General features: G+C 37.5%; 1 protein-coding gene and 1 pseudogene across 1 annotated transcript; one reads left to right on the top strand and one right to left on the bottom strand.

Moving 5' to 3' along the window:
* Window positions 1-1,329: 1,329 nt before the first annotated feature.
* LOC147929553 (S-protein homolog 7 pseudogene) lies at window positions 1,330-11,326 on the top strand (annotated as a pseudogene).
* Window positions 11,327-20,090: 8,764 nt separating this feature from the next.
* LOC147929554 (uncharacterized) lies at window positions 20,091-21,227 on the bottom strand. The gene is made up of 3 exons (XM_087480655.1): window positions 21,060-21,227; window positions 20,591-20,885; window positions 20,091-20,485 (listed from the first exon to the last, which is right to left on the bottom strand). Exons 1-3 carry the CDS (start codon window positions 21,225-21,227, stop codon window positions 20,091-20,093), a joined length of 858 nt encoding a protein of 285 aa, XP_087336781.1.
* Between the last annotated feature and the right edge of the window lie 1,182 nt (window positions 21,228-22,409).

Here is a 22,409-nt window from a genome sequence, read left to right on the forward strand (position 1 = left end):
ATGAAAATCAACCAAAAGGAGAGACCAAAACATTACTTTTTTTTGTGCACCACCAAAATCTAATTTTATATATATATGATATACTGCTTTAAAGTTTGAAATGAGAAATCTTATTATATAAAGTATGGTTTCAAAAGTTACTAACTCACCAGATTGTGACACGTGTCAATTTCAAAAATTATTAACTCATCAGATCGTGACAAGTGTCAATTTTACACAAATTTTTAATTTTAAAAGAAGAAAATCTTACTAACTCACCAGATCATGTCACATGTCAATTTCAAAAGTTACTAACTCACCAGATCGTGACAAGTGTCAATTTTACACAAATTACTAATTTTAGAAAATTTTTTTTTTAAAAAAATCAAGAAATAAAAAAATTACTAATCATAAAATCTTATTATAAAAAGTTGGATTTTCAAAATTAGTCATTAACAGGATCATGACATGTGTTAAGTATACTCATGAGATGTTGGCATGTGTCAAAAATTATTATTTTTTTCAAAATAGCTAATTAAGATAATAACATTAAATCTACATAAATTTTACATGTTTATATCTAAAAAGAAATTTCATAAATCAAAAAGAAAAATTAACAAACTAATATATCGCTAATTATATTATACGTGTTTTCTTAATTAGATATTGACATGTATAAACAAAAAAAATAATTCATTAAACATGTATATTATTATTAATCAATAAATAGGGAATAACAAATCTAAAAAGAATAACATAAGTTATGTTAAAAGAATTGTTATTTTTGAAACGTAATAGGACAGCTAATTAAGAAAATAACATTAGACTAAGACAATTGTTGGATAATCCATCGACGATGTTGTGAATAGGTCTAAGACAATTGTTGGATAATTTTTTTATAACATAGACTAAGGAAGATTATATATATATATATATATATATATATATATATATATATATATATATAATATATTTATAATCGAACATTGCGTGAGACTATACTTTTTTTTGTTATTAATGTGAACTGTTAAATATAATTATGATTCTCCAATATTAAATTAAAAATCTAGATGTTGATGTTGAGAGTACAATATTATATTTGGTATTGTCACTGTAGCTAACAATTTTTGTTCTTATTATTTACTCTTTTTTAATATGCATTGGATGTGTAGATTGAAGGTACTTAATTAAGTTGTTACCAAAATAAAAGAGTGGAAGATTCCTTTTAAGTTATGCAAGAATATTAATTTAAAAATCTAATATATATATATATATATATATATATTTCTTGGGTGACTTGGGTTTACCAACTTATACAAAACTATATATATAAAAAGATAGATCTGAATCATGAATACACTTTTCGTTTTAATCATTGTAATTGCTTTGTGTTTTGGATCGAACAATGCTAGCAAATTTTTTTCCAAAAAACAAAGTAAACTTCAGGAATTCTCTCAACATGAATGATGATATTCTCATGAATCATTGTATATCTGATCAAGACGATCTCGATATTCACTTAGTGTGTCATACATACTTATATTCTTCTAAGTTTGGGGATACATTTTTAGGTGGGACTAAGTTTGACACAAACTATCGCAAGGAGTAGGTTTTCAATCTTCTGTTACTTTTACTGCTTACAAAGAAGATCCTCATTTTTACATTATATTTGGTGATGTAACATTTTGGGATGCTAGAGAAGATGAGATCTATCTCTCAAATGAGTACTATCATGAAAAGTTTATGTATGGTTAGTAAAATCTTAGTCTTTAAGCAATCTTTTGTTTCCATTTGATGTTAATGAATTTCATGATATGAGGAAATCATACTTAATATATTGGATTTTCAAAATTATATGCAAAAGCAAAAGCCTTAAACTATAGGTTTGTAATTGATGCCATATGAAAAATCCTAATTTACAATATACACCATATAAGGAATATAATTGTTTGATTACATGTTGAATTGCTTTTAAATGGGATTTTTTATAATTAAAATAAAAATGAATTATATCCAACTAAACAAATGATATGTTTAAAACTGTAGGTCCAAATTGGTTCAGTAATTTGTATCCAATGTGAATGCAAAAAATAAATGATAATGAACTAAAAATCTTTTGATTTATTAATTTTCAAATGAACTATAAAATCCAAGCATCAATATCAAAATTTTGACAAAAAATGGTTACAATTCTTCAAAATCAAGGTTTGTAAACTACTTTCGTAGCAGCAATTCTCTATAAAAGTAATTACTAGTCCTGGGAATTCAGTGAAAACAGGTTAATCGGGTCGGGTTATTCGGTTTTAATGAAATTTGGTTTTGATAAATCTTACTGAATTAAACGGGTCGGTCGGTATCTGGTTTTTTCAGGTTGGTTAATGGACTTAAAATAAATTATAAATTAAAACCGAATTTTTTCTAGTTCGGTTAATTTAAACCGAGATACAAATAAAATGGGTAGTGCGGCTTTAAGAAAAACCAAACTCATTACATATTTAAAACAATCATAACAAATTTACAAACCCAATTAATATATTTACAAGGCCCAATCCATTAACAACAAGTGCCTTCAGCTGTTGAAGATGGTGACAAATAGGCAGCGACGGCGATGACATCGACGTTGGTGATGTCGGACCATTCAATCTCTTTGTCCGGTAAAATTTGAAAATCTGATGAAGATGGGTCAGATCTAGAGATATACCAGCTAGTCCAGTTGTAAGTTTGGTGATGAAGAAGAGCTTAGCGAGCAATTAGCATAGAATCTAACGAATAAGCGGTTAAGAAGAAAGAAGAGCTTATCTCTAATAAGAAACTCATGGTTACGACCTTAGGGGTGTACAAAAAAGATCTTACAACGATTGAGATTTGAGAGAATGAAAGAAGATGATGAATTGATGATAGAGAAGAAACGTGATGCTGATTATGGATTAGATGGGAGAACAAGATGAACTCTCAATTTTAGTTTCGCAAGAGGCGTAGCCGCAGAGCCAGAGAAGAATATTTAGAGATATATAAAAATATTTAGATACTGAATTGAATATGTTTCTTAATCATGAAAAACCAAAAATGTTTATATATAATATTTTTTATTTTTGGTTTTTAATAAAAAAAAATTAATACATTTTTCTCTGGCTCCGCCGGAGTCATTCGACCGGTGTACCAGATTGTATGTCTATCATGTTTACCACATAACGTCATATAGTTTATGCATGTGGCCATGTAATATATATACTTCGTGTAGTTGATGATACAATACTATAATTGGTATGTGTGGCCATGTGTTTTGTTATACTTCATATAGCTAGCCATCTTTTTCCGCTAGGGAATGATAAACTTGATACGCAACGATACTTTGTGGTCAGTTAAGAGTTCAACAAGACTGGGGTCATGAATGTGGAAAAAGATCTTGATATACATAGCTCTAGCTCAACAGTTTTACAGGATGAAGGTGAGGTTTGGTACCTTGACTTCTTTCTGGCATGATATTTGGAGTCCACTTGGTAATTTATATCAGTCTCTATGAGCTCGGGGAATCAGTTGGTATTGCTTCCAACGTAACAATATGTGAAGTTCTGCAATCTCACCGACGCAAACGGCATTGTGAAAAGGTTCTGAATCACATTGAGGACCAAATTGCATTAACCAGACAATTACACAATGAGGAGACTGATCAATCTCTTTGCAAACAGAAAGACAACTGTTTTAAACCCAAGTTCTCTTCTCAGAGTACTTGGAATCAAATTAGAGTCCTGACACCGGTTTGCGAATGGTACAAAGGAGTTTGGTTTCCAGGCTCAACTCCTAAGTACTTATTCTGAAACGACTGACCCGTTTTTTTTAAACATAATAAATAGTAAATAATAAATAATAAATAATAAATAATAAATCATAAATGTATAAATAAATAACCTATAATATTTGTTTAAATATCCATAAACTCAATCATAAAAATAAGCAACGGAAAATACCAATAACAATAAACCAACAATTAACCAGAATCATGAATCAAGAGCTAGCAACTTAAGTCATAGTTCTAACATCAACATTCCAATTCTAGCAATCTAGCTGAAACTAAGACATAATAACTAAGTCCCTATAACATCCTCCTCTTCATTGCCATGATCTCATGGTCACACTTTGCATTTACCTGCACCACAAATACAATTATGACGCATGAGTATTATCATAAATACTCAGCAAGGCGATCATCCCATCTACGAGCTATACACATAAGCAAATCAAGAGTACAACTAAAACACCCCAAACCATCCTATAACTAAAACGAAACAGGGGCGTCACGTATGGCCTAAGGCTTTTCAACCCGTACCACGGTCGCGAGTTGTGTTAGTCCGAACAGGACTAATATATCATTCGAACACTTTCAGTTTTTGATAAAACCGATTCTTACTTAGTATAGTATCATACTATAAATCCTTACCAAAACAAGTTTAGTTTTCCAGGCCCATATAGAAAACTATACGTAATAATTTTTTTGAGTTTTTAACAAAAAGCTGTAAATCATCTAATCTGGCCAGCCTATGATCACCACTACAGCTAGGGGAATACCTGCAAAACAAAAGGTAGCACAGTGAGCCCGCCTAACTAACCTTTAAAAAATACCCCAAATCGAATTCTAACAATGAACAAGAAACTAATGCAACCAACACATGCATTAAGTAAATCAGAGAATCGCGCAATCAGACCACGCTTTAAGAAGCTAAAGTACTCGATAAAGGAGTACCTGCACAATGACTCACATTATAACTTCTACGATAATAATAAACTTCACCTTAAGGTTTTTGATCTTCTACGATACGGATTTCCCACCAGGCAATGCTTCCCCGACCCTTAGCCACATAGGCTAGAAGGATCACATCCCTTTCCTAAAACCGTGTATAAGGAACCTATTCCCTTACGGTAAATTTACTCCTTTTTCAAGTACTGCTCGTTTGTAGCGAACCACTCGGAGCCATTGGGACAATCACGTTATTGCCTTAACATGTCTTAACAAGACTAATGACTCAAACAAAATACAAGTATACTAATGACTAAAGAATACTTGCAAGATTAACTAACAATCAATCAAACATTAGCCATGCAAGAGCAAGACTAACACAAACAACACACAACAACTAACATGCTTTCTATCGCAATCAAATAACAAATAAGAAGCAACATCAAATAAGGCGTCTCAATCTCGTCAATAGCTACCAATTATTGACTTGCAAATAAACGAGCAGCATAACGGCTATAACGATAACATAACCAATTATACTAACATCTATACTATTCACAACAAACAAATCACACAATAATAATCACATCAAACAAACCACACAACAATGATCATGAGCTATAACGAGATAGAAAATGAACCTAACATGCAACAAATACCGCAAGGAATTACGATAATAAGCACAACAACCAAACAATTCAATCAACTACAAAACTTAACCTCACATGCAATTTCAAGAAAATAAATAAATAAAACCTAAACATGTGCTAATTCAAATGTGTTCGGTACTCACAAGGTTTGGCTGGAGCTTGACTTGGTTTCGCGTCTCCAACTAGCTAGTCCCACACGAACTAGAAAGCTCTGGATTTTGCGTCATCAAGATCCGCTTAGGTTGGGATCTAAAAGAAAAAGCTAGAAGAGAAACTGAAACTAAGACTAAGATACTTACCTACCAGCTTGCTAACTTCCTCGGAAACTTCCTTGAGCTGCTCGGAGACTTCTACTATCTCCGAAAACGAACTAGGACTTTTTAACTAAGTTTTTGTTTTAGATATGGTGTTCTAAAGCTAATGAACGAAGGCTGGGTGTTTATAGTCCCATAAGGTCGGTGCTAGAGCTGCTTAGTCACTTAAACAAATGTCTCATGTTCAGTTCTCCACCAATCACAACTTGCTATTCTATTTTTTCTATGCTTATCCACTTCTTAAGCCTACACATGGCATTACAACTCAAAAACGTCTCTATCCTGTTCTCTTGGATGAGAACGAGCCACTTAGTCTCCTCTTAACCAATTAAAACTCTCCTAATTGATTCTAAACCTAACACTCACAAACTGTTGACCGTTTTTCGTCGGAAATATCCAGTTTCGACCATTTTTATGTGTTATTACCCCAAAAATAATTTCTCGCAAGATAAAATTCCCTATTTTATCTTCCTTTAGCCTTCCTTAAATCCTCAAGTTCAAATAAAATTAACTGTATCAGTTTTCCTTTCGGTGATCGGCTAAAAGAGTTTATGGCGACTTGATTTTCTAAAAGAAAATTATTTCTGAGCTTCAACTTGGTTTTACCTCTTGTTACAGTCTCCCTGACTTCCTCAAGGTCTCCTTAATTTATTTCATGCTTTTCCTTAGCACAAAATTCCAATTCTGCTCCTTAGCATTCTTCTGAGTTACTTCTGGGTCAATTCTCTGAAACTCTAAAAACTGACTCATTCTTCTTGGCTAAAACCTTTCAAACTTCTTATCTGATTTAATCATATTCCTTAGCCCACTGAATGCTTCATTTTCTTCATTCCCAACTTATTCTTAGTAGCTGGACTCATTACCGTAAAATACTGACTCTCGCTAGACGGCTATCGGCTCCTGTTGAACCTTAGCGTCGATCCTTAAATAATCTTTGTAGTGTTTTTTGATGTCAGTCCTCTTACCTATTGATTGACTCAAGTGTTTCTTAAAAATTCTCTTCTTCAACGTTTTCTTCTCGGTAAGGTCGTTTGGCTATCTTACTGCATCTTCCCTCTTTTTGGATTCCTCTCAGTCAAAGCTGCATATTTTTACTCTGCGATGTGTTTCCCAAGAAATGATCTATAGCTTGTGGAAATAGCAAAATGGTAGGCGCCATAGTGAGTCTTCGATCCCGGCTGCCAAACACCCAAAACTCATTGACAAAAATATTCACAACAAGTTTAACACAATATTGCAGATAGGCAACTGTAACGCCCCGACTGCCACCTCTTAGTGGCCCCTATATCCAATCCCAGTCCATGAGCCCACCTTCCTTATTGGGGCTCACGGGAAAAGACTTGTTACCGTCCCTACAAATCGGCACATGATCTTTCCCTGTGTTTTGTCCCCACTCGCGCAGTTCCGACAATCATTTCCCGGAATTTCACAAATCCTGAGACTACTCCAGCTCAAGCACGCTTAACTCTGGATTTCTCTTAGGACCCTTGACCGAAATTGTAAAACCCCTGATTTTGACCTAGTATACGGACGGAGGGCCGCAAACGTGGATGTGCGACTGAGACTTGGAAAATTTTTCGAAAAGAAAAATTCGATGGAGCCAACAGTGAACCAAGCCTTATTTGAACGATTGATCGAAGAAAAATGGTTGAATTGATTTTTATATCAAACCATGAGCAAGTTAAAGATTTTTATCTATCGGCTATCGTCGAGTATCAAGAAGAGAAGGACCTGCTATCAGTGGCATTGGGCAGTAAGGCTATGGGAAGATGATATGCATTTCGTCAAAGGACATGATCGAGTGTTTACTAAAGGTTATGAAGTTGGCTATCAAGGGTTAAACAATTTGGTCGATGGAAAGATCAATTGTACCGAGAAAACTAATTCTACGTGAAGGAGCTGTTATGGCCAAGACAAGCGAGCGATGATCGAATAGTTTTGGATACGGGACAACAAGGTTAGTAAGTGCTTAAGGACAAGCCACATTACACGAGTTGAGCTATAAAAATCATTCGGAAAACTCTTAGTTCAGTTTTGGCCGAGAAGCTGCTTTGTCGTAGAGGTACTTGTGGTGTAAGTAGGTGTGTCACCAGCTTGGTGTGTGTGGACCACGAGGTGCCAAACATTTGGATGAGATTGGCATGTGTCAAGCTTAAGTGGACACAAGCTTGGATAAGGATTAGAATGGAAGAGGATAAGAATAAGCTTTTGGATAATGCTTATCTTCCACCTCGTGCTTGCCTTAGCTTGGAGGCTAAGACTCCTCTCCCTATATATAATCCACAAAATTCTAGCTTTAGTTCTTTAGCTTTCCACCTAAATCCAACCTTAGATAGTTAGTTAGATCGAGAAGCTTGCGGAGGCGAGTCGGGTAGAAGTTGGTCGAGTCGAGAGTCGTGGTCGGGTTTCCGGTAAGTAAGTCCTGCCCTTAGTCTTTGATTCTTTTTAGAATATTTTTCTAAGTTTTTGGTTCGGTCCGAGCTTAGATCCATCTTTGGAGAAAGCTAGTCGGATCGAGATCAGTAGGCGGGCAAGGAAAGAATGTTGTTTTCTCGACGTTTAAGGCCAATCTGAGTACCGAAGCATGTGTAGTAGCACATGAATATGATTTTATTTTGTGTATGGGTTTAGGATTGAGGTTGCATGTTTATTCTTGTGCATGATAGTTAGATCTACATTTTTCTGTGAGATCTATTTGTTTGGTTGGTTTAGATCTAGCATCCTTGGTTGATCTATTTTCAGTTTATGAAGTGTGTGTGAGGTTTAGAAACTATACTTGGTATAGTTTCGAGATCTATTTGATGTTGTGAAATTGCTTATGCAATTTTTGTGAGGTTAGGCTATCGTTGGTATAGCCGTTATGCTGCTTGGGTTTTCATGGTCAATAATCGGTATTTATTGGCATGATAACCGACGTTGTTTGTGTCATTAGTTAATTTTTTGTTTATTGATTGTTTGTTTGATTGTTTGATTGTTTGATTGTTTGTTTGTTTGTTGTTGATTGATTGATTGTTTGTTTGTTTGTTGTTGATTGATTGATTGTTGTTAGTTAGTCTTGTTGTTGCTTGACTGACTTGTGTGTTAGTAGATCTGGTTGTGAGTATTACTGACTGTATGCCAGGCTCGTAGTAAGTAGTGTGGTGTTAGTCATTTCTATGACTAGTGTGTGGCGAAGTCGTGATTGTCCCAGCGGCTCAGAGCGGTTCGCTACCACCGGGCACTACTTGACGAAGTAGTAAATTTTGCGGTAAGGGAATAGGTCCCTTGTAAACAATTTTTGGGGAAGAGATGTGATCCTTCTAGCCTTTGTGGCTAAGGGTCGGAAGACATTGCCTTGTGGGAAATCAGAATCGCATTATTAGTAGTAAATGCCTTTATATTTTGTAGTGAGTAGTGTGATGGCTGTGGTGCCATTTTGTTTGTGTTAGTTAGCTTCCACTGTGAATACTCTGTATTGAGTATGATTGCTTTTTTTAAGCTTGATTGTGTGTTGTATATTTAATTGTTGTTTGGGAGATTGGGTTTGGGGTTGTTGATTGTTAGATCCCAGACTCACTGAGTAATCTTAGATTACTCAAGATTCTAGTTTTGTTTTTCAGGTAACCTTAGTTGGGAGACTTTTTGGGAAAGCACGGACGCTGGACACCGATGTAGAGTTTGTTGCCTTTGTAAAGAAATATTTGTAAAAATAGATTTATTGTTATTGACTCGATTTGGGCCTTAGGCTCTGGGATCTCAATCCTTGTAAGTGTTTTCAACGATTTAAATTAATAAAATTAGATTTTTATTAAAAGTCTTGTGTTCCACTCGATTTTTATCCATCGAGCTGCAAGAACAAGTCCGAACCCCAACACGATCAAGGAGGATCCAAGAGCATGAAGAGCAACCCGAAGATCCACCCGAGGAGTAACCCGACTTCACTCTCGTGTACCCCATCGATTAGATCATCGGGCAGGTCTGGGAAGCTAGGTTAAATAGGTTTCCATATATAAACCCCCTCTTCCCCTAGCTTGCAAAGGAGTACGCCGCAGACCCTCAAACTAGAGAGCAATAGCTCCTGTGAGAGGACTGGGCGACTCAACATTTTTCTTCTTGTTTTGCATTTTTATTTTGTAGTTTTCTTAGATTTCTATCCTTTACTTTCTCTACTCTACTCTATCTTTTAATACAATGTCATTTTCATTCATTTTGATTGCTTTGTTATTCGCTTCTATGTCCGAGTAGTGTAGTAAAGTTTCTAGGGATGGGATAGATGCTTTTGTGTTCTTGATCGGTTAGGATGCTTTAGTTGATTGTAAATGATTGATAGATTTCCTTCTAGATTGGTGCTCTTAATGCTGTCAACAGACCGAAAGGTTGAGATTAGATCTAGGGAGTTTACAAATGCTAAAGGCCGAAAGGAGTAGATAAAATGCTTGATTTAGCCAATGCTAGAGGTTTACTTAACTCTGAGTAACAAAATTAGATGAGTTTAAGTCTATTGACAATAATGAATCGTTCTTAATGCCTGCTTGTTCATATTGCTAGTGCGACAGTGTGGTAATGTGTTCAAGGTTGATTGTTGCTAGTGCGAAAGTGTGGTGACAAGGTCTTAGAGGTTCATTGTCTAGGAAATAATTGCTTGAGGCATGTAAGGCATCTATACTGGTCTAGAACACTTAGGATTCGATTACCCCCATCCTTAGGAACTTTCGTATTTTATTTATTTGCATTTCTTTCACTTACTCGACTACTTACCCGATCAGGTACACGATAACCTGTATCGAGTAATACCTCGAGCTGTTCATATCTCACTTGCATACTCGATCATCCCACTCGATCCTGTACTCGATTGCTTGCATCGAGTGCTTAGGTCATGTGGTTTACTTGTTTATATTCTTTTACTTTGTTTATTTTAGGAATCGTTAGAACCAAAACCCTAATTGCTTGGCTTGACTTGCATTGTTCTGATCATATCCTTCCTGCTAGCAATACACAACCATTTGGATTGATAACCCTTTGTACTACAACTGCATAGGGGATTGATACCCTGGGTGAAAACCTGTCTATCATCCGGACTAACACAACTCCCGGACATGGTACGGGTTGAAAAGCCTTAGGCCGTGTTCGAGAGGAACGATACCCGCAGATGGACTGACTAAAGTAATGAATTTGTTCTAATAACTTCGGTTGGATCGTCTATGGGCATCACAAGTAACGCGTCCGATTCGTTCTTAGTCCTAGAACGGTTCAGGGGTGTTACAATAGTGGTATCAGAGCATGGTTGAAGATGCTCAAGGGACACAAGTTTTTATCGAGTCAAAATGAGTCGCAAAGGCAACTTTAGGAAACCAGTGTGTCCATGTGCTATAGGTAGAGGGGATAGGATAGGTTAGGTTTACCCTTTGGATGTTGGTGCAGATCTCAAGTTAAAGGATGAAAGAAGGAAGGTTGTGGAGATCGCGATAAGGCTAAGAATTGTGGTAGAGAACTCAGAAGATGAAGTTATGGTGCAAGAGAAGAGTAATCGATTCCAAGTAATCATGAAGGAGGACGACAAGACGCATGCTTGTAATGGTGTAAGGCATCACCATGCTAGTAGGTGTTTCAAGAAGATCGTTCAAGAAATTGTGTATGCTAGAACAATCGAGAAGGAGTTAATTTCGTGAAGCAAGTTGATGGCAAGTGGAGTAAAGGATCGAGTAAAGAGGAAGAAGAATATGAGTTCTCACTGGGTTCAGTCTATGGAGTCGTTGGTCTATCCACTCCGGCCTGTCTAGTAATCCAGAGGAGGAGGAAGTGAAGGCACAAGTAAGTTGTGTTATACCTTAGGAATAGAATACCCTAACCTCTATGACCTTATGAGGTCTCGGCAAAGGTAAGTATGGGTTCTAACTCTCTTTTGTGTGTGGTTGATGCTTGCATTTTTTTTATAGTGCTAGCATATAGAAATTTTGGTAGGTTGCTTGCTTTAATTTTGAGAAATTATTGCTTGCATTGTTTGTCTTAAGTGCGACAAGGCATGTGGAATGGTAAACCCATGTTTGTGTTGTCGGCTTAAGAGTTTTGAGTGTTAGAGTTGGAGAGAATTAGGGTTGGTGTTCTAGTGTTTCTAGGAGCCTTGAGAACCCTAAGAGTTAGAAGCTGAGAGTTTAGTTGAACCCTAGAATTTAGGTGGAACTCGTTAGTTGTTTTCGTGGGGCTTTATGGGTGTATGGGAGCAAAAGCAGAGGTTGGAGTGACAAGTATAGTGAGGTTTTATGTGATAGGGAATCACATATGCGAGAGTGAAGTTAGAGGATAAAGATGAAGTTGTACCGTGCAAGATCCAACCTATAGATGAGTAAGCTTGTCAAGGCGTAATGTGGTCAGGACATCACATTTCAGAAGAAAGAGAAGAGAGTCAGTATGAAAGAGGAAGAGCCACTGCTAAATCTACTGTGGGAACAGCCCTAGTACAGTTATAATGCCAATAGCTATGAAGGAACGAACCTTCACCAAGAAGTTAGCAGAAGATAGGCGTACGAAGAATGAGAGATTGTTGGGAAGAAGCGAGAGCGGAATAGTTTTTCTACTCATGAGAACAGAGTAATCTGCAAGGACGAGTGTCAGTATGAAGAAAGTTTGCAAAGAATAAGGAGTAGTTGTTCAACTCGCAAAAGGAGTTCGCCAAGAGAAAAGTGAAGTTTAATCAAGTATAGGCGAAAGGCGATCAAGAGGAGGTTGAAGGATCATGTCAACCAAATGAAGAAGTTATCAGGAAAGGGAGTGACTAGAGAAGATTACAATGACGGTACAACATACAAATTAGAGGCGACATCAAGTACGCGTGTAGAAGATGGGGTCATTGAAGGAGGATGGTTGTGGAGTCCAAATATCCAAGGATCCACGAAGAATTTTTATTAACTCGAAGGAAGGAGTTAATGTCATCAAGGAACAAAAGCATAAAGTTAATTGGAGGAGGTAGAAGGACACTAGCTCATGAAATAGTTTTAGTGTCAAGCAGTTGTCATTTCCGAAAATCAAGAGAAGGTGAGCGATAAAGATTCAAGTTAGAAGCAGAGAAGAAGAGGAGTAAGAACAATTATCCGTTGGAAAGGATAACTAGAAGAAGAGACAGAGGCGTTGGAATCAAACATGGAAGCACGGAGTGCAAATTAAAAAAAAAAAAAAAATCTGCAATCAAAAAGGAGGAGGGAGTAACGTAAAAGTCCATGAGATGGAAATCATGAGGCCAAGAGGACGTTAGTTGAAGAAGTAGTTAGCTAAAGCAAAGAGAAGAGAAGTTTGTAGCAGTTACCAGTGAAGGGTGGAATTTGGAAGATGCGTAGTAAAGCAAGATCTAAAGGAAGGAGTCAAAATTGTAAGATGCAAGAAAAGATGAACCGCGAAGACAAGAAGGAGAAGAAAATAGATGTTAGAGCAGTAGAGAGTGAGAAGGTTAGGTTACACACAATGGAACATGTTGTGAGCCTAGGACATATATGAAGAATCAAAGGAAGTGTTGATTTTCACGAAAGCATGGAAATAGGAGACGAGAAGTTCATTAAAGGAAGACATCAGAAAGGGAGAGATTTATATGACAAAGACGAAGACGAAAACAAAGACCATGAAGTCGAAAAGGAAAGGAGTGAAGGTGTGAACCAAAGGGAACTTTTCCACCATATTTGAGAAGAGGATGAAGAAAAGAAATGACCCGTACAACAAGCACAGGAGAGGAGAGTTGTACATCGAGAGAGATGTCTACGTCAAGGCATGTAAAAGTAAAGAGGAGGTGACCTAGAAGAAGAAGATGCTAGGCTAAGAGCTGATGAGAGAAGAAGACAAAGATGAAGAGTCCAAAGAGGTTGCAAGAAAATAATGAAGAAGGAGAAAATGGATGAAGCGTAGTACGTACCAGCCCATCATGGATGGAGAAGTGGTTGTAAAGACCAATTCAAATTCGTAATGGAAGCAACCTAAAGATGAAAGAATAAAGACTAAAGGCTGCTTGAGCAGTGCTTAATAAAGGAAGCGTATCCAGATTGGTATCAAGATTTAGGAAGAGAGGTAGAAGAGTTGTGGCTAGCGAAGCCAAAGGGAATGGAGTTAATGCCACAAGAATTTCCTATTACCATCACGGTAAGAAGAGAAGGATTGTTCGAGTCTATTTGATAAGAATGGTAACTATTAAATACTCGAGATAAAAGCAACAACGAAAGAAGAAGCAAAGAATGCGGAGGGTTACTTCAAGAGATGAAGACTAGTACAGACTAGACCGAGAGTAGCTACAGTTGTAGATGCATAGAATTCGAGGACGAATTCATTTTAAGGGGAGGAGAATGTAATACCTCTGATTTTGACCTAGTCTACGGACAGAGGGCCGCAAACGTGGACGTGCGACCGAGACTTGGAAATTTTTTCGAAAAGAGCCAACAATGAACCAAGCCTTATTTGAAGGATTGATCGAAGAAAAATGGTTGAATTGAATTTTATATCAAACCATGAGCAAGTTAAAGATTTCTATCGGCTATCGTCGAGTATCAAGAAGAGAAGGATCGGCTATCAGTGGCATTGGGCAGTAAGGCTATGGGAAGATGATATGCATTCGGTCAAAGGACATGATCGAGTGTTTACTAAAGGTTATGAAGTGGGCTATCAAGGGTTAAACAATTTGGTCGATGGAAAGATCAATTGTACCGAGAAAACAAGTTCTACGTGAAGGAGCTGTTATGGTCAAGACAAGCGAGCGATGATCAAACGGTTTTGGATACAGGACAACAAGGTTAGTAAGTGCTTAAGGGCAAGCCACATTACACGAGTTGAGCTATAAAAATCGGTCGGAAAACTCTTAGTTCAGTTTTGGCCGAGAAGCTGCTTTGTCTTAGAGGTACTTGTGGTGTAAGTAGGTGTGTCACCAGCTTGGTGTGTGTGGACCACGAGGTGCCACACATTTGGATGAGAATGACATGTGTCAAGCTTAAGTGGACACAAGCTTGGATAAGGATAAGAATGGAAGAGGATAAGGATAAGCTTTTGGATAATGCTTATCCCCCACCTCGTGCTTGCCTTAGCTTGGAGGGTAAGACTCCTCTCCCTATATATAAGCCACGAAATTCTAGCTTTAGTTCTTTAGCTTTCCACCTAAATCCCATCTTAGATAGTTAGTTAGATCAAGAAGCTTGCGGAGGCGAGTCGGGTAGAAGTTGGTCGAGTCGAGAGTCGTGGTCGGGTTTCCGATAAGTAAGTCCTGCCCTTAGTCTCTTATTCTTTTTAGAATATTTTTCTAAGTTTTTGGTTCGGTCCGAAGCTTAGATCCATCCTTGGAGAAAGCTAGTCGGATCGAGATCAATAGGTGGGCAAGGAAAGAATGTTGTTTTCTCGACGTTAAGGCCAAGGTGAGTACCGAAGCATGTGTAGTAGCACATGAATAGGATTTTATTTTGTGTATGGGTTTAGGATTGAGGTTGCATGTTTATTCTTGTCCATGATAGTTAGATCTACGTTTTTGTGTGAGATCTATTTGTATGGTTGGTTTAGATCTAGCATCCTTGCTTGATCTATTTTAAGTTTGTGAAGTGTGTGTGAGGTTTAGGAACTATACTTGGTATAGTTTCGAGATCTATTTGATGTTGTGAAATTGCTTATGCAATTTTGTGAGGTTAGGCTATCGTTGGTATAGCCGTTATGCTGCTTGGTTGTTCATGGTCAATAATCAGTATTTATTGGCATGATAACCGGCGTTGTTTGTGTTATTAGTTAATTGTTTGTTTGATTGATTGTTTGTTTGATTGTTTGATTGTTTGTTTGTTTGTTGTTAATTTATTGATTGTTGTTAGTTAGTCTCGTTGTTGCTTGACTGACTTGTGTGTTAGTAGATCTGGTTGCGAGTATTACTGATTGTATGTTAGGCTCGTAGTAAGTAGTGTGGTGTTAGTAATTTCTATGACTAGTGTGTGGCGAAGTCGTGATTGTCCCAGCGGCCCGGAGCGGTTCGCTACCACTGGACACTACTTGACGAAGTAGTAAATTTTTCCGTAAGGGAATAGGTCCCTTGTACACGGTTTTTGGGGAAGGTATGTGATCCTTCTAGCCTTTGTGGCTAAGGGTCGGAAGACATTGCCTTGTGGGAAATCATAATCGCATTATTAGTAGTAAAAGCCTTTATGTTTTGTAGTGAGTAGTGTGATGGTTGTGGTGCCATTTTGTTTGTGTTAGTTAGCTTCCGTTGTGAATACTGTTTATTGAGTATGATTGCTTGTTTAAGTTTGATTGTGTGTTATGTGTTTGATTATTGTTTGGGGGATTGGGTTTGGGGTTGTTGATTGTTAGATCCCGGACTCACTGAGTAATCTTAGATTACTCAAGATTCTACTTTTGTTTTTCAGGTAACCTTTGTTGGGAGACCTTTTGGGAAAGCACGGACGCTGGACACCGGTGTAGAGTTTGTTGCCTTTGTAAAGAAATATTTGTAAAAATAGATTTATTGTTATTGACTCGATTTGGGCCTTAGGCTCTCGATCCCAATTCTTGTAAGTGTTTTCAACGATTTAAATTAATAAAATTAGATTTTTACTAAAAGCCTTGTGTTCCACTCGATATTAGTCTTGTCCGGACTAACACAACTACCGGACACGGTACGGGTTGGAAAACCTTAGTCCGTGTTCGAGAGGAATGATACCCGCGGATCGACTGACTAAGGTATTGGATTCGTTCTAATAACCTCGGTTGGATCGTCTACGGACATTACAAATAACGCGTCCGATTCGTTCTTAGTCCTAGAACGGTTCGGGGGTGTTACAGAAATGATAAGTGATTTTTGGTGATATAGGAACAGAGTTACTTGCTTAATCTCCACTCGGGACCATGCAAGTAACTAGAAAGTTTTATGTTTCTTTATATAATTTCAAAAGATTCAACTCTCTAAGCTGCACTTGATGTAAAAAAAAGTTTTTTGTGGAATATAATTTTACATGAATTATTACTCCTTGATATTATTGAATTGATGGTTATTGGTATTAGTTTATCGTTTATTGATTTATTGGTTGTTGACTAATTGCTAGTTTAATATTGTTATTTCTGGTGTTTGAATTGAATGTTATTATGTCGTTAGTGATTATGAGATTATTACTATATAAATATTTCTTACAATGAAACTAAAAACATTAGCCCACTGTGTACGTCAACTACGACTCTAATGTACATGAATTAAAACAAGAATTTTGGCTATAATTGAACTCCTACAAAATTATGATACTGTACAGATTTAATATTGTAAAATAATCTAACTACAAAAAGAAATTGTGTTTATATGTCAAACCCACAATACTGTAATACCTAACGATAAACTAAAGAAACAAACTATATAAATAATAGATTATTTAGAAAACTAAAAAAAATTACAATACTAATTTCTAAAAAAAAACAAAAAACAAACAAGAAATAGTCACAACTCACAAACAAGGAATTTTTGGGGAAAAGTGGAGGAAATTAAATAGGTCCCAAAAGGGAGTCTAATATTAGAACATATGTAAATAACGGGCGGTTAGGGAGGCCGTAGCTTTCATTTCATTCTTCTTTTTGTCTAATGCATACATGCATCATTGGATTAAATTGTGTAGATATTAATTTATATAAATTGATATGAACTAAGCCTTTTAGACTTTAGTCAGGGTGCAACACTATCTCCTTCTACCGCGCAAGGAAATGTGCCATTTATTTTGTATTCTATTTTGTAATCACATTTACAATAAATTAAATTTTCGATATTAAACTCAATATGGCAAGATCACCAAAGGTTTTTACAGTTTTATATCACATTTGTTTATGGTGATCCAGCTCAGCACTTGAGAGCAGAGGTATGGGAGAGAATCACCAGAATTGGTATTCAGCGTGATGAGGCGTGGATGCTTACTAGTGATTTCAATGAAATTATGGATAACTCTGAGAAGCTGGGAGGACCAAGGAGAGCAGAGAGCACTTTTTACCCCTTTCTTACACTAGCAAGGAACTGTAGGATTAAAGAGATTCCAAGCACTGGGAATCGACTATCATGGGGAGGCAGAAGAGAGAATGTGTGGGTACAGTGTCGCTTGGATCGTAGCTTTGAGAATAGTCGTTGGTTTGATTTGTTTCCCAGAGCTAACACTGAGTACCTCGACCTTCTAGGTTCGGTCACAGACCAATTATCACTAGATTGGTTGATGCTGACTCTCTGTTTAAAGGACGATTTATGTTTGATAAACGTTGGATACATAAACCTGATACTGAGAAGATTATTAGAGAGCAATGGAGTATGGGGAACACAACTGTTAGAAGATCTGTCACGGCAAGTTTGTCCAAGTGTCGTCAAGCTCTCTCACGGTGGAAACGAACCACCACGACGAACTCTTTGACACAAATCCAGCTGCTCAGAAAAGATCTGGAAATAGAGTCCACAAAGCTCCATCCAAATTTTAGGCGACTGCAACATATTAAATGGGTGTTAACAGTTGCTTTTTGGGAAGAAGAGGTGTATTGGAAAACTAAAAGTCGAGAAACATGGCTTCAAACAGGGGATAAAAATACAGCCTATTTCCACGAGAGTGTTAAGTATAAGCGGATGAAGAATCGTCTAACATCACTGTTAGATAAGAATGGTGTGGAGTGCTTTGAAGAGGGATCAAAAAGCAACATTGCTGCGGAGTACTTCTCTGATCTGTTTCAGTCTTCAAATCCGGTTGGAGCTGATGAGCTTTTAGAAGGAATGGAGCCGAGAGTAACAGAGGTCATGAATGCACAACTAATTGCTCCAGTCTCGCCTCAGGAAATCAAACAAGCAGCTTTAACATTAAAGGGGATAGTGCCCCTGGTGCAGATGGGTGGACTAGTGCTTTTTTCAGACGGTACTGGTCGGTGGTCGGATCAGATATCATTGCAGAGGTTCAGGGGTTTTTCACTTTAGGTAAAACTCACATGTTGGTTTGGGTAAACCTTTTTCCCTCTTCCATTGCAACGTCACAGCTTCATCTCCGTTTTCATGAAATTAAATGACATTAATAATCCATTCCATTGCAAACGGACCAATCGCTTTCACAATAAAACACAAAGAAAAAAAAAGACCCATTTTGAGATTGAACCCATTGAAAAGGAAATAAGCCCATTTTAATAGTAGAAATAAACCCATTTAGTTGATGATGGTAAAATGATAAAGACATCATATAAAATCATATCAGTAGAAGGACAACTTGAATGTTTCTCCTGCTGCTTCCGGGTTTTGAGATCGGAAAGCACATCATCATCTTAACGTCTTGCCATATTTGTCAGACCTTTACGACAAATACTTGGGTTTATCTAGGCACAATACTAGAATCACTACAAAAAAACAGCCTATTTTTAAAGAAAGAAATTGTAATTTCTCGAAAACAGCTTTTTCTGACTAATTTAGGATGAATTTTTTTTTTCGAAAATCGCTGATTGGAAAAAAATAAATCATCTGAAATCCTTCAAAAATTTTAAACAGATTTCGAAGGGACAAAATCTCCGAAAAGTTTTTAAAGGTGAAAAAATTATAAGGATTTCCAAGGATGCAAAATTTCTGAGGGATTTCAGAAGACTATTTCCGAGAGATTTCCAAGGACCGTTTCCAAGGACGATGTAATCTTTTTTAAAACAAAGTAAACCCATAAATTATTATTAGAATATTCTAATTAGAAAATGATAATTATAAAACTATTAATTCTTAAATAATAAATAAAAAACATATTAAATGAAAATAAAAAATATCCAAATGGTAATAAAAAAATTATTCAAATAAACAACAATTGTCATAAAATTAAAATAGTCTTAAAAAAAGACTTGAACCACATCTTTTTGGTTTCTTTGTCCACATCTATGTAAATTCTTCCGTTTTTTTTGTTCCAGGTGGAGTCTTTTAACTTTGCGAACCAAATAGCCTGATTTGGGGGTGGATGTCAATTGACACCAGGGGAGTGTCGATCGACACCAGCAAAATCCGGTTCGACCGAGTTGTTTTAAATTGTCGATTTGGTTCGGTTTGGTTCAAGTAGAATTCTTAATTGACGTATTTAATGTGGAAGTCGACAATTTGGGTTACTGAAAACCTATTTTTGTCTCCTCCTTAGGTTTTGTCGTTCCAGAGAGTTAGAAGGAGGAAAAGAGGGTGTTCTTGAGAGTTTTTGGGTTTTCTTGGCTGTTTTGGTGAGATCTGCTGCTGTGGAAGGGAGTGTTGTTGCTAGGAACGAATGAGAAGCTTCCTAAGGTGTTGGATTCATCGTTTTTGGGTCAAATCTTCTTGCAAAAGAGGTGAATGCATGACCATGACTGATCTAAGCCTGAAATCTCCTTTGTTTTGCTTTTTTAATGTTGTTTTTTTTTTGTCACCAGATAGAAACTAAATAACAATTGTTTGAGAAACGTTAGAAACAAAAACAAAAACAAGAAAAACATAATCAACTAGAACGCCTCGCCCCTCACTTGATCATGAAGCCAAGAAGGCCCTCCAAGTGAAAGGTAAGACTGAAACCGACCATTTCTTGTAACACTTGATGCAATCGCCATTGCGACCTTATTGGCAGTGCTCACAGCTGAGTAACATCTCCACACAGGAAATTTAGACAGAGCCAGGTGAATCTCAATCAAAACCAGATGAAATCGTGGCCAACCTGTGGGGTTATTAACAGCCTCGATGATCATAGCATTATCCATTACAAACTCCACTTTAGGCACCTGCAGAATCAAAACCGCCTCTATTGCCCACAGAAAAGCCCTTAAAGCCGCATGAAACCGTGAATCAGAGGCAGTAAGACCATGTCTAGCGTGGTATAAAACCTGGCCTTGATAATCTCTCACTATCCACACACCACCAGACAATCAGGAATTATTACGCCACGACGAGCCCACATTGCACTTAACAAATCCCATCGGGGGCTTACACCATTTAACCTCCAGTTTACCTTGTTGTATACGCCTAGGAGGATCTGCATATGATGGCAAGGACTGTACCGCGTGCCATTGAGAATAATTGTCCTGAGCCATCAGAACCAGTTTCCGTAAATCACCATGATTTCCTTGGAACACCAACGTATTGCGATGCTTCCAAATCCCCCACAGCAACCAAGGTATAACAAGACGCACCTCTTCTGGAGTCTCGTTATCTTGAATAACAGACCACAAGTGTTCCCAATTTTGATCAACATCATCATGAGAAAAGCCTCCCCTAGGAGGAGGTATATTAGCCAAAGAAAAAACCTGTCTAGCGACAGGACAGACAAAGAGCATATGTCATATTGTTTCTGTCTGAAATCCACAGCTTTGGCATCGTAAGTCCCCTCCACATCCACGTGATGCTAGTCGATCAGTGACAGCTAAAGCACCTGAAAGCATTCGCCACAAGAAGGATTTAATTTTTGCGGTCGTCTTTACCTTCCAAAAATTCGCCTTAAGCTCATTTTGCTTAACCAAACCATCATCATGGGGTTCATATAGGGCTGGCAATGTTTGCTTCAACCAATACCCGCTCTTGACAGAATAAGAGCTAGACTTGGTATATGGGCAGATATAGCGGTCTCTACTTCCAACCTTTAGAGGCATTGCCAAGATTTGGCTGGCATCTGCCGGAGGGAAAAGATGTTGAACTTTCTCCCTGTCCCATTGAGATCAGGATCCCGAAGTTCTGACACCCTTAGATTAACTTGAAAGACAGTTTTAAACCTATAAGGAGCTTGGGGATGCTTATCAAAAATCCACTTGTCCAACCAAACCAATGTATCACATCCATCACCAATGGTCTTCAATTATCCTTGTTTGAGCAATTCACGACCATGTATTATACTCCTCCATGCATACGAAGGTCTTGAGCCTTTACCACAATCCATGATCGACGATTTACAGAAGTACCGGCTTTTATAGAATCTTGCAAGCAAAGATTCCGGGTTATTCAAAATTCGCCATGCTTGCTTGGCTAGCAGTGCCAAATTAAAATCACCAAGATCCTTAAACCTTAGTCCACCTTCTGACTTGGATTTGCACATGTTCTTCCACGCCACCCAAGCAATCTTGCGCTTTCCCTGACAGTTGCTCCACCAGAATTCACACATAGCACTAGTAAGCTTCCTGCAGAGGTTCTTACTCAAACGAAAACAAGACATGGCATAAACCGGGAGTGCCATCGCCACTGCCTTCAGAAGGACCTCCTTACCACCCAGAGACAGTGATTTAGCAAACCATCCTTGAAGCCGCTTCTGCAGTTTATCATGAATAAAACCCAACAGAGCTTGCTTAGATCCACTGAAGCATTCCAGGAGTCCTAGATATGAACCTGAGCCACCTTCCTCAAATATATTTAAAGTTTGCTTAACCATTTGTTCCACCTCCTCCGTTGTTTTCTTCCCAAATGTTACAGCCGATTTAGAGAAATTAATTAATTGACCAGACCCATTCCCATACAGATGAAGGCAATGAATAATCTCCTCACACTCCTCCTTTGTGGCTCGACTAATGAGTAGGCTGTCGTCAGCAAATAACAGATGTTGCACCACATGACATGAGTTATTAAAACTGAAACCTGTTAAGCGATTTTGCAGCTGACTTCTCTGCATAACATGAACCAGGGCCTCAGCACATAAAATGAAAAGAAAAGGAGAGAGGGGATCTCCTTGTCTTATTCCTCTTCCAGGTTTAATGAGAACCAAGAAAGTCACAGAACGTACGCACACCACGCTCCACTGTACCCATTGGCTATGAAAACCCATCTTGCAGAAGAGATGCTCCAGA

The sequence above is a fragment of the Camelina sativa genome, chromosome 13, assembly GCF_030686135.1.
Source record: "Camelina sativa cultivar CO46 ecotype springtype chromosome 13, ASM3068613v1".
In the NCBI taxonomy this organism is placed as follows: domain Eukaryota; kingdom Viridiplantae; phylum Streptophyta; class Magnoliopsida; order Brassicales; family Brassicaceae; genus Camelina; species Camelina sativa.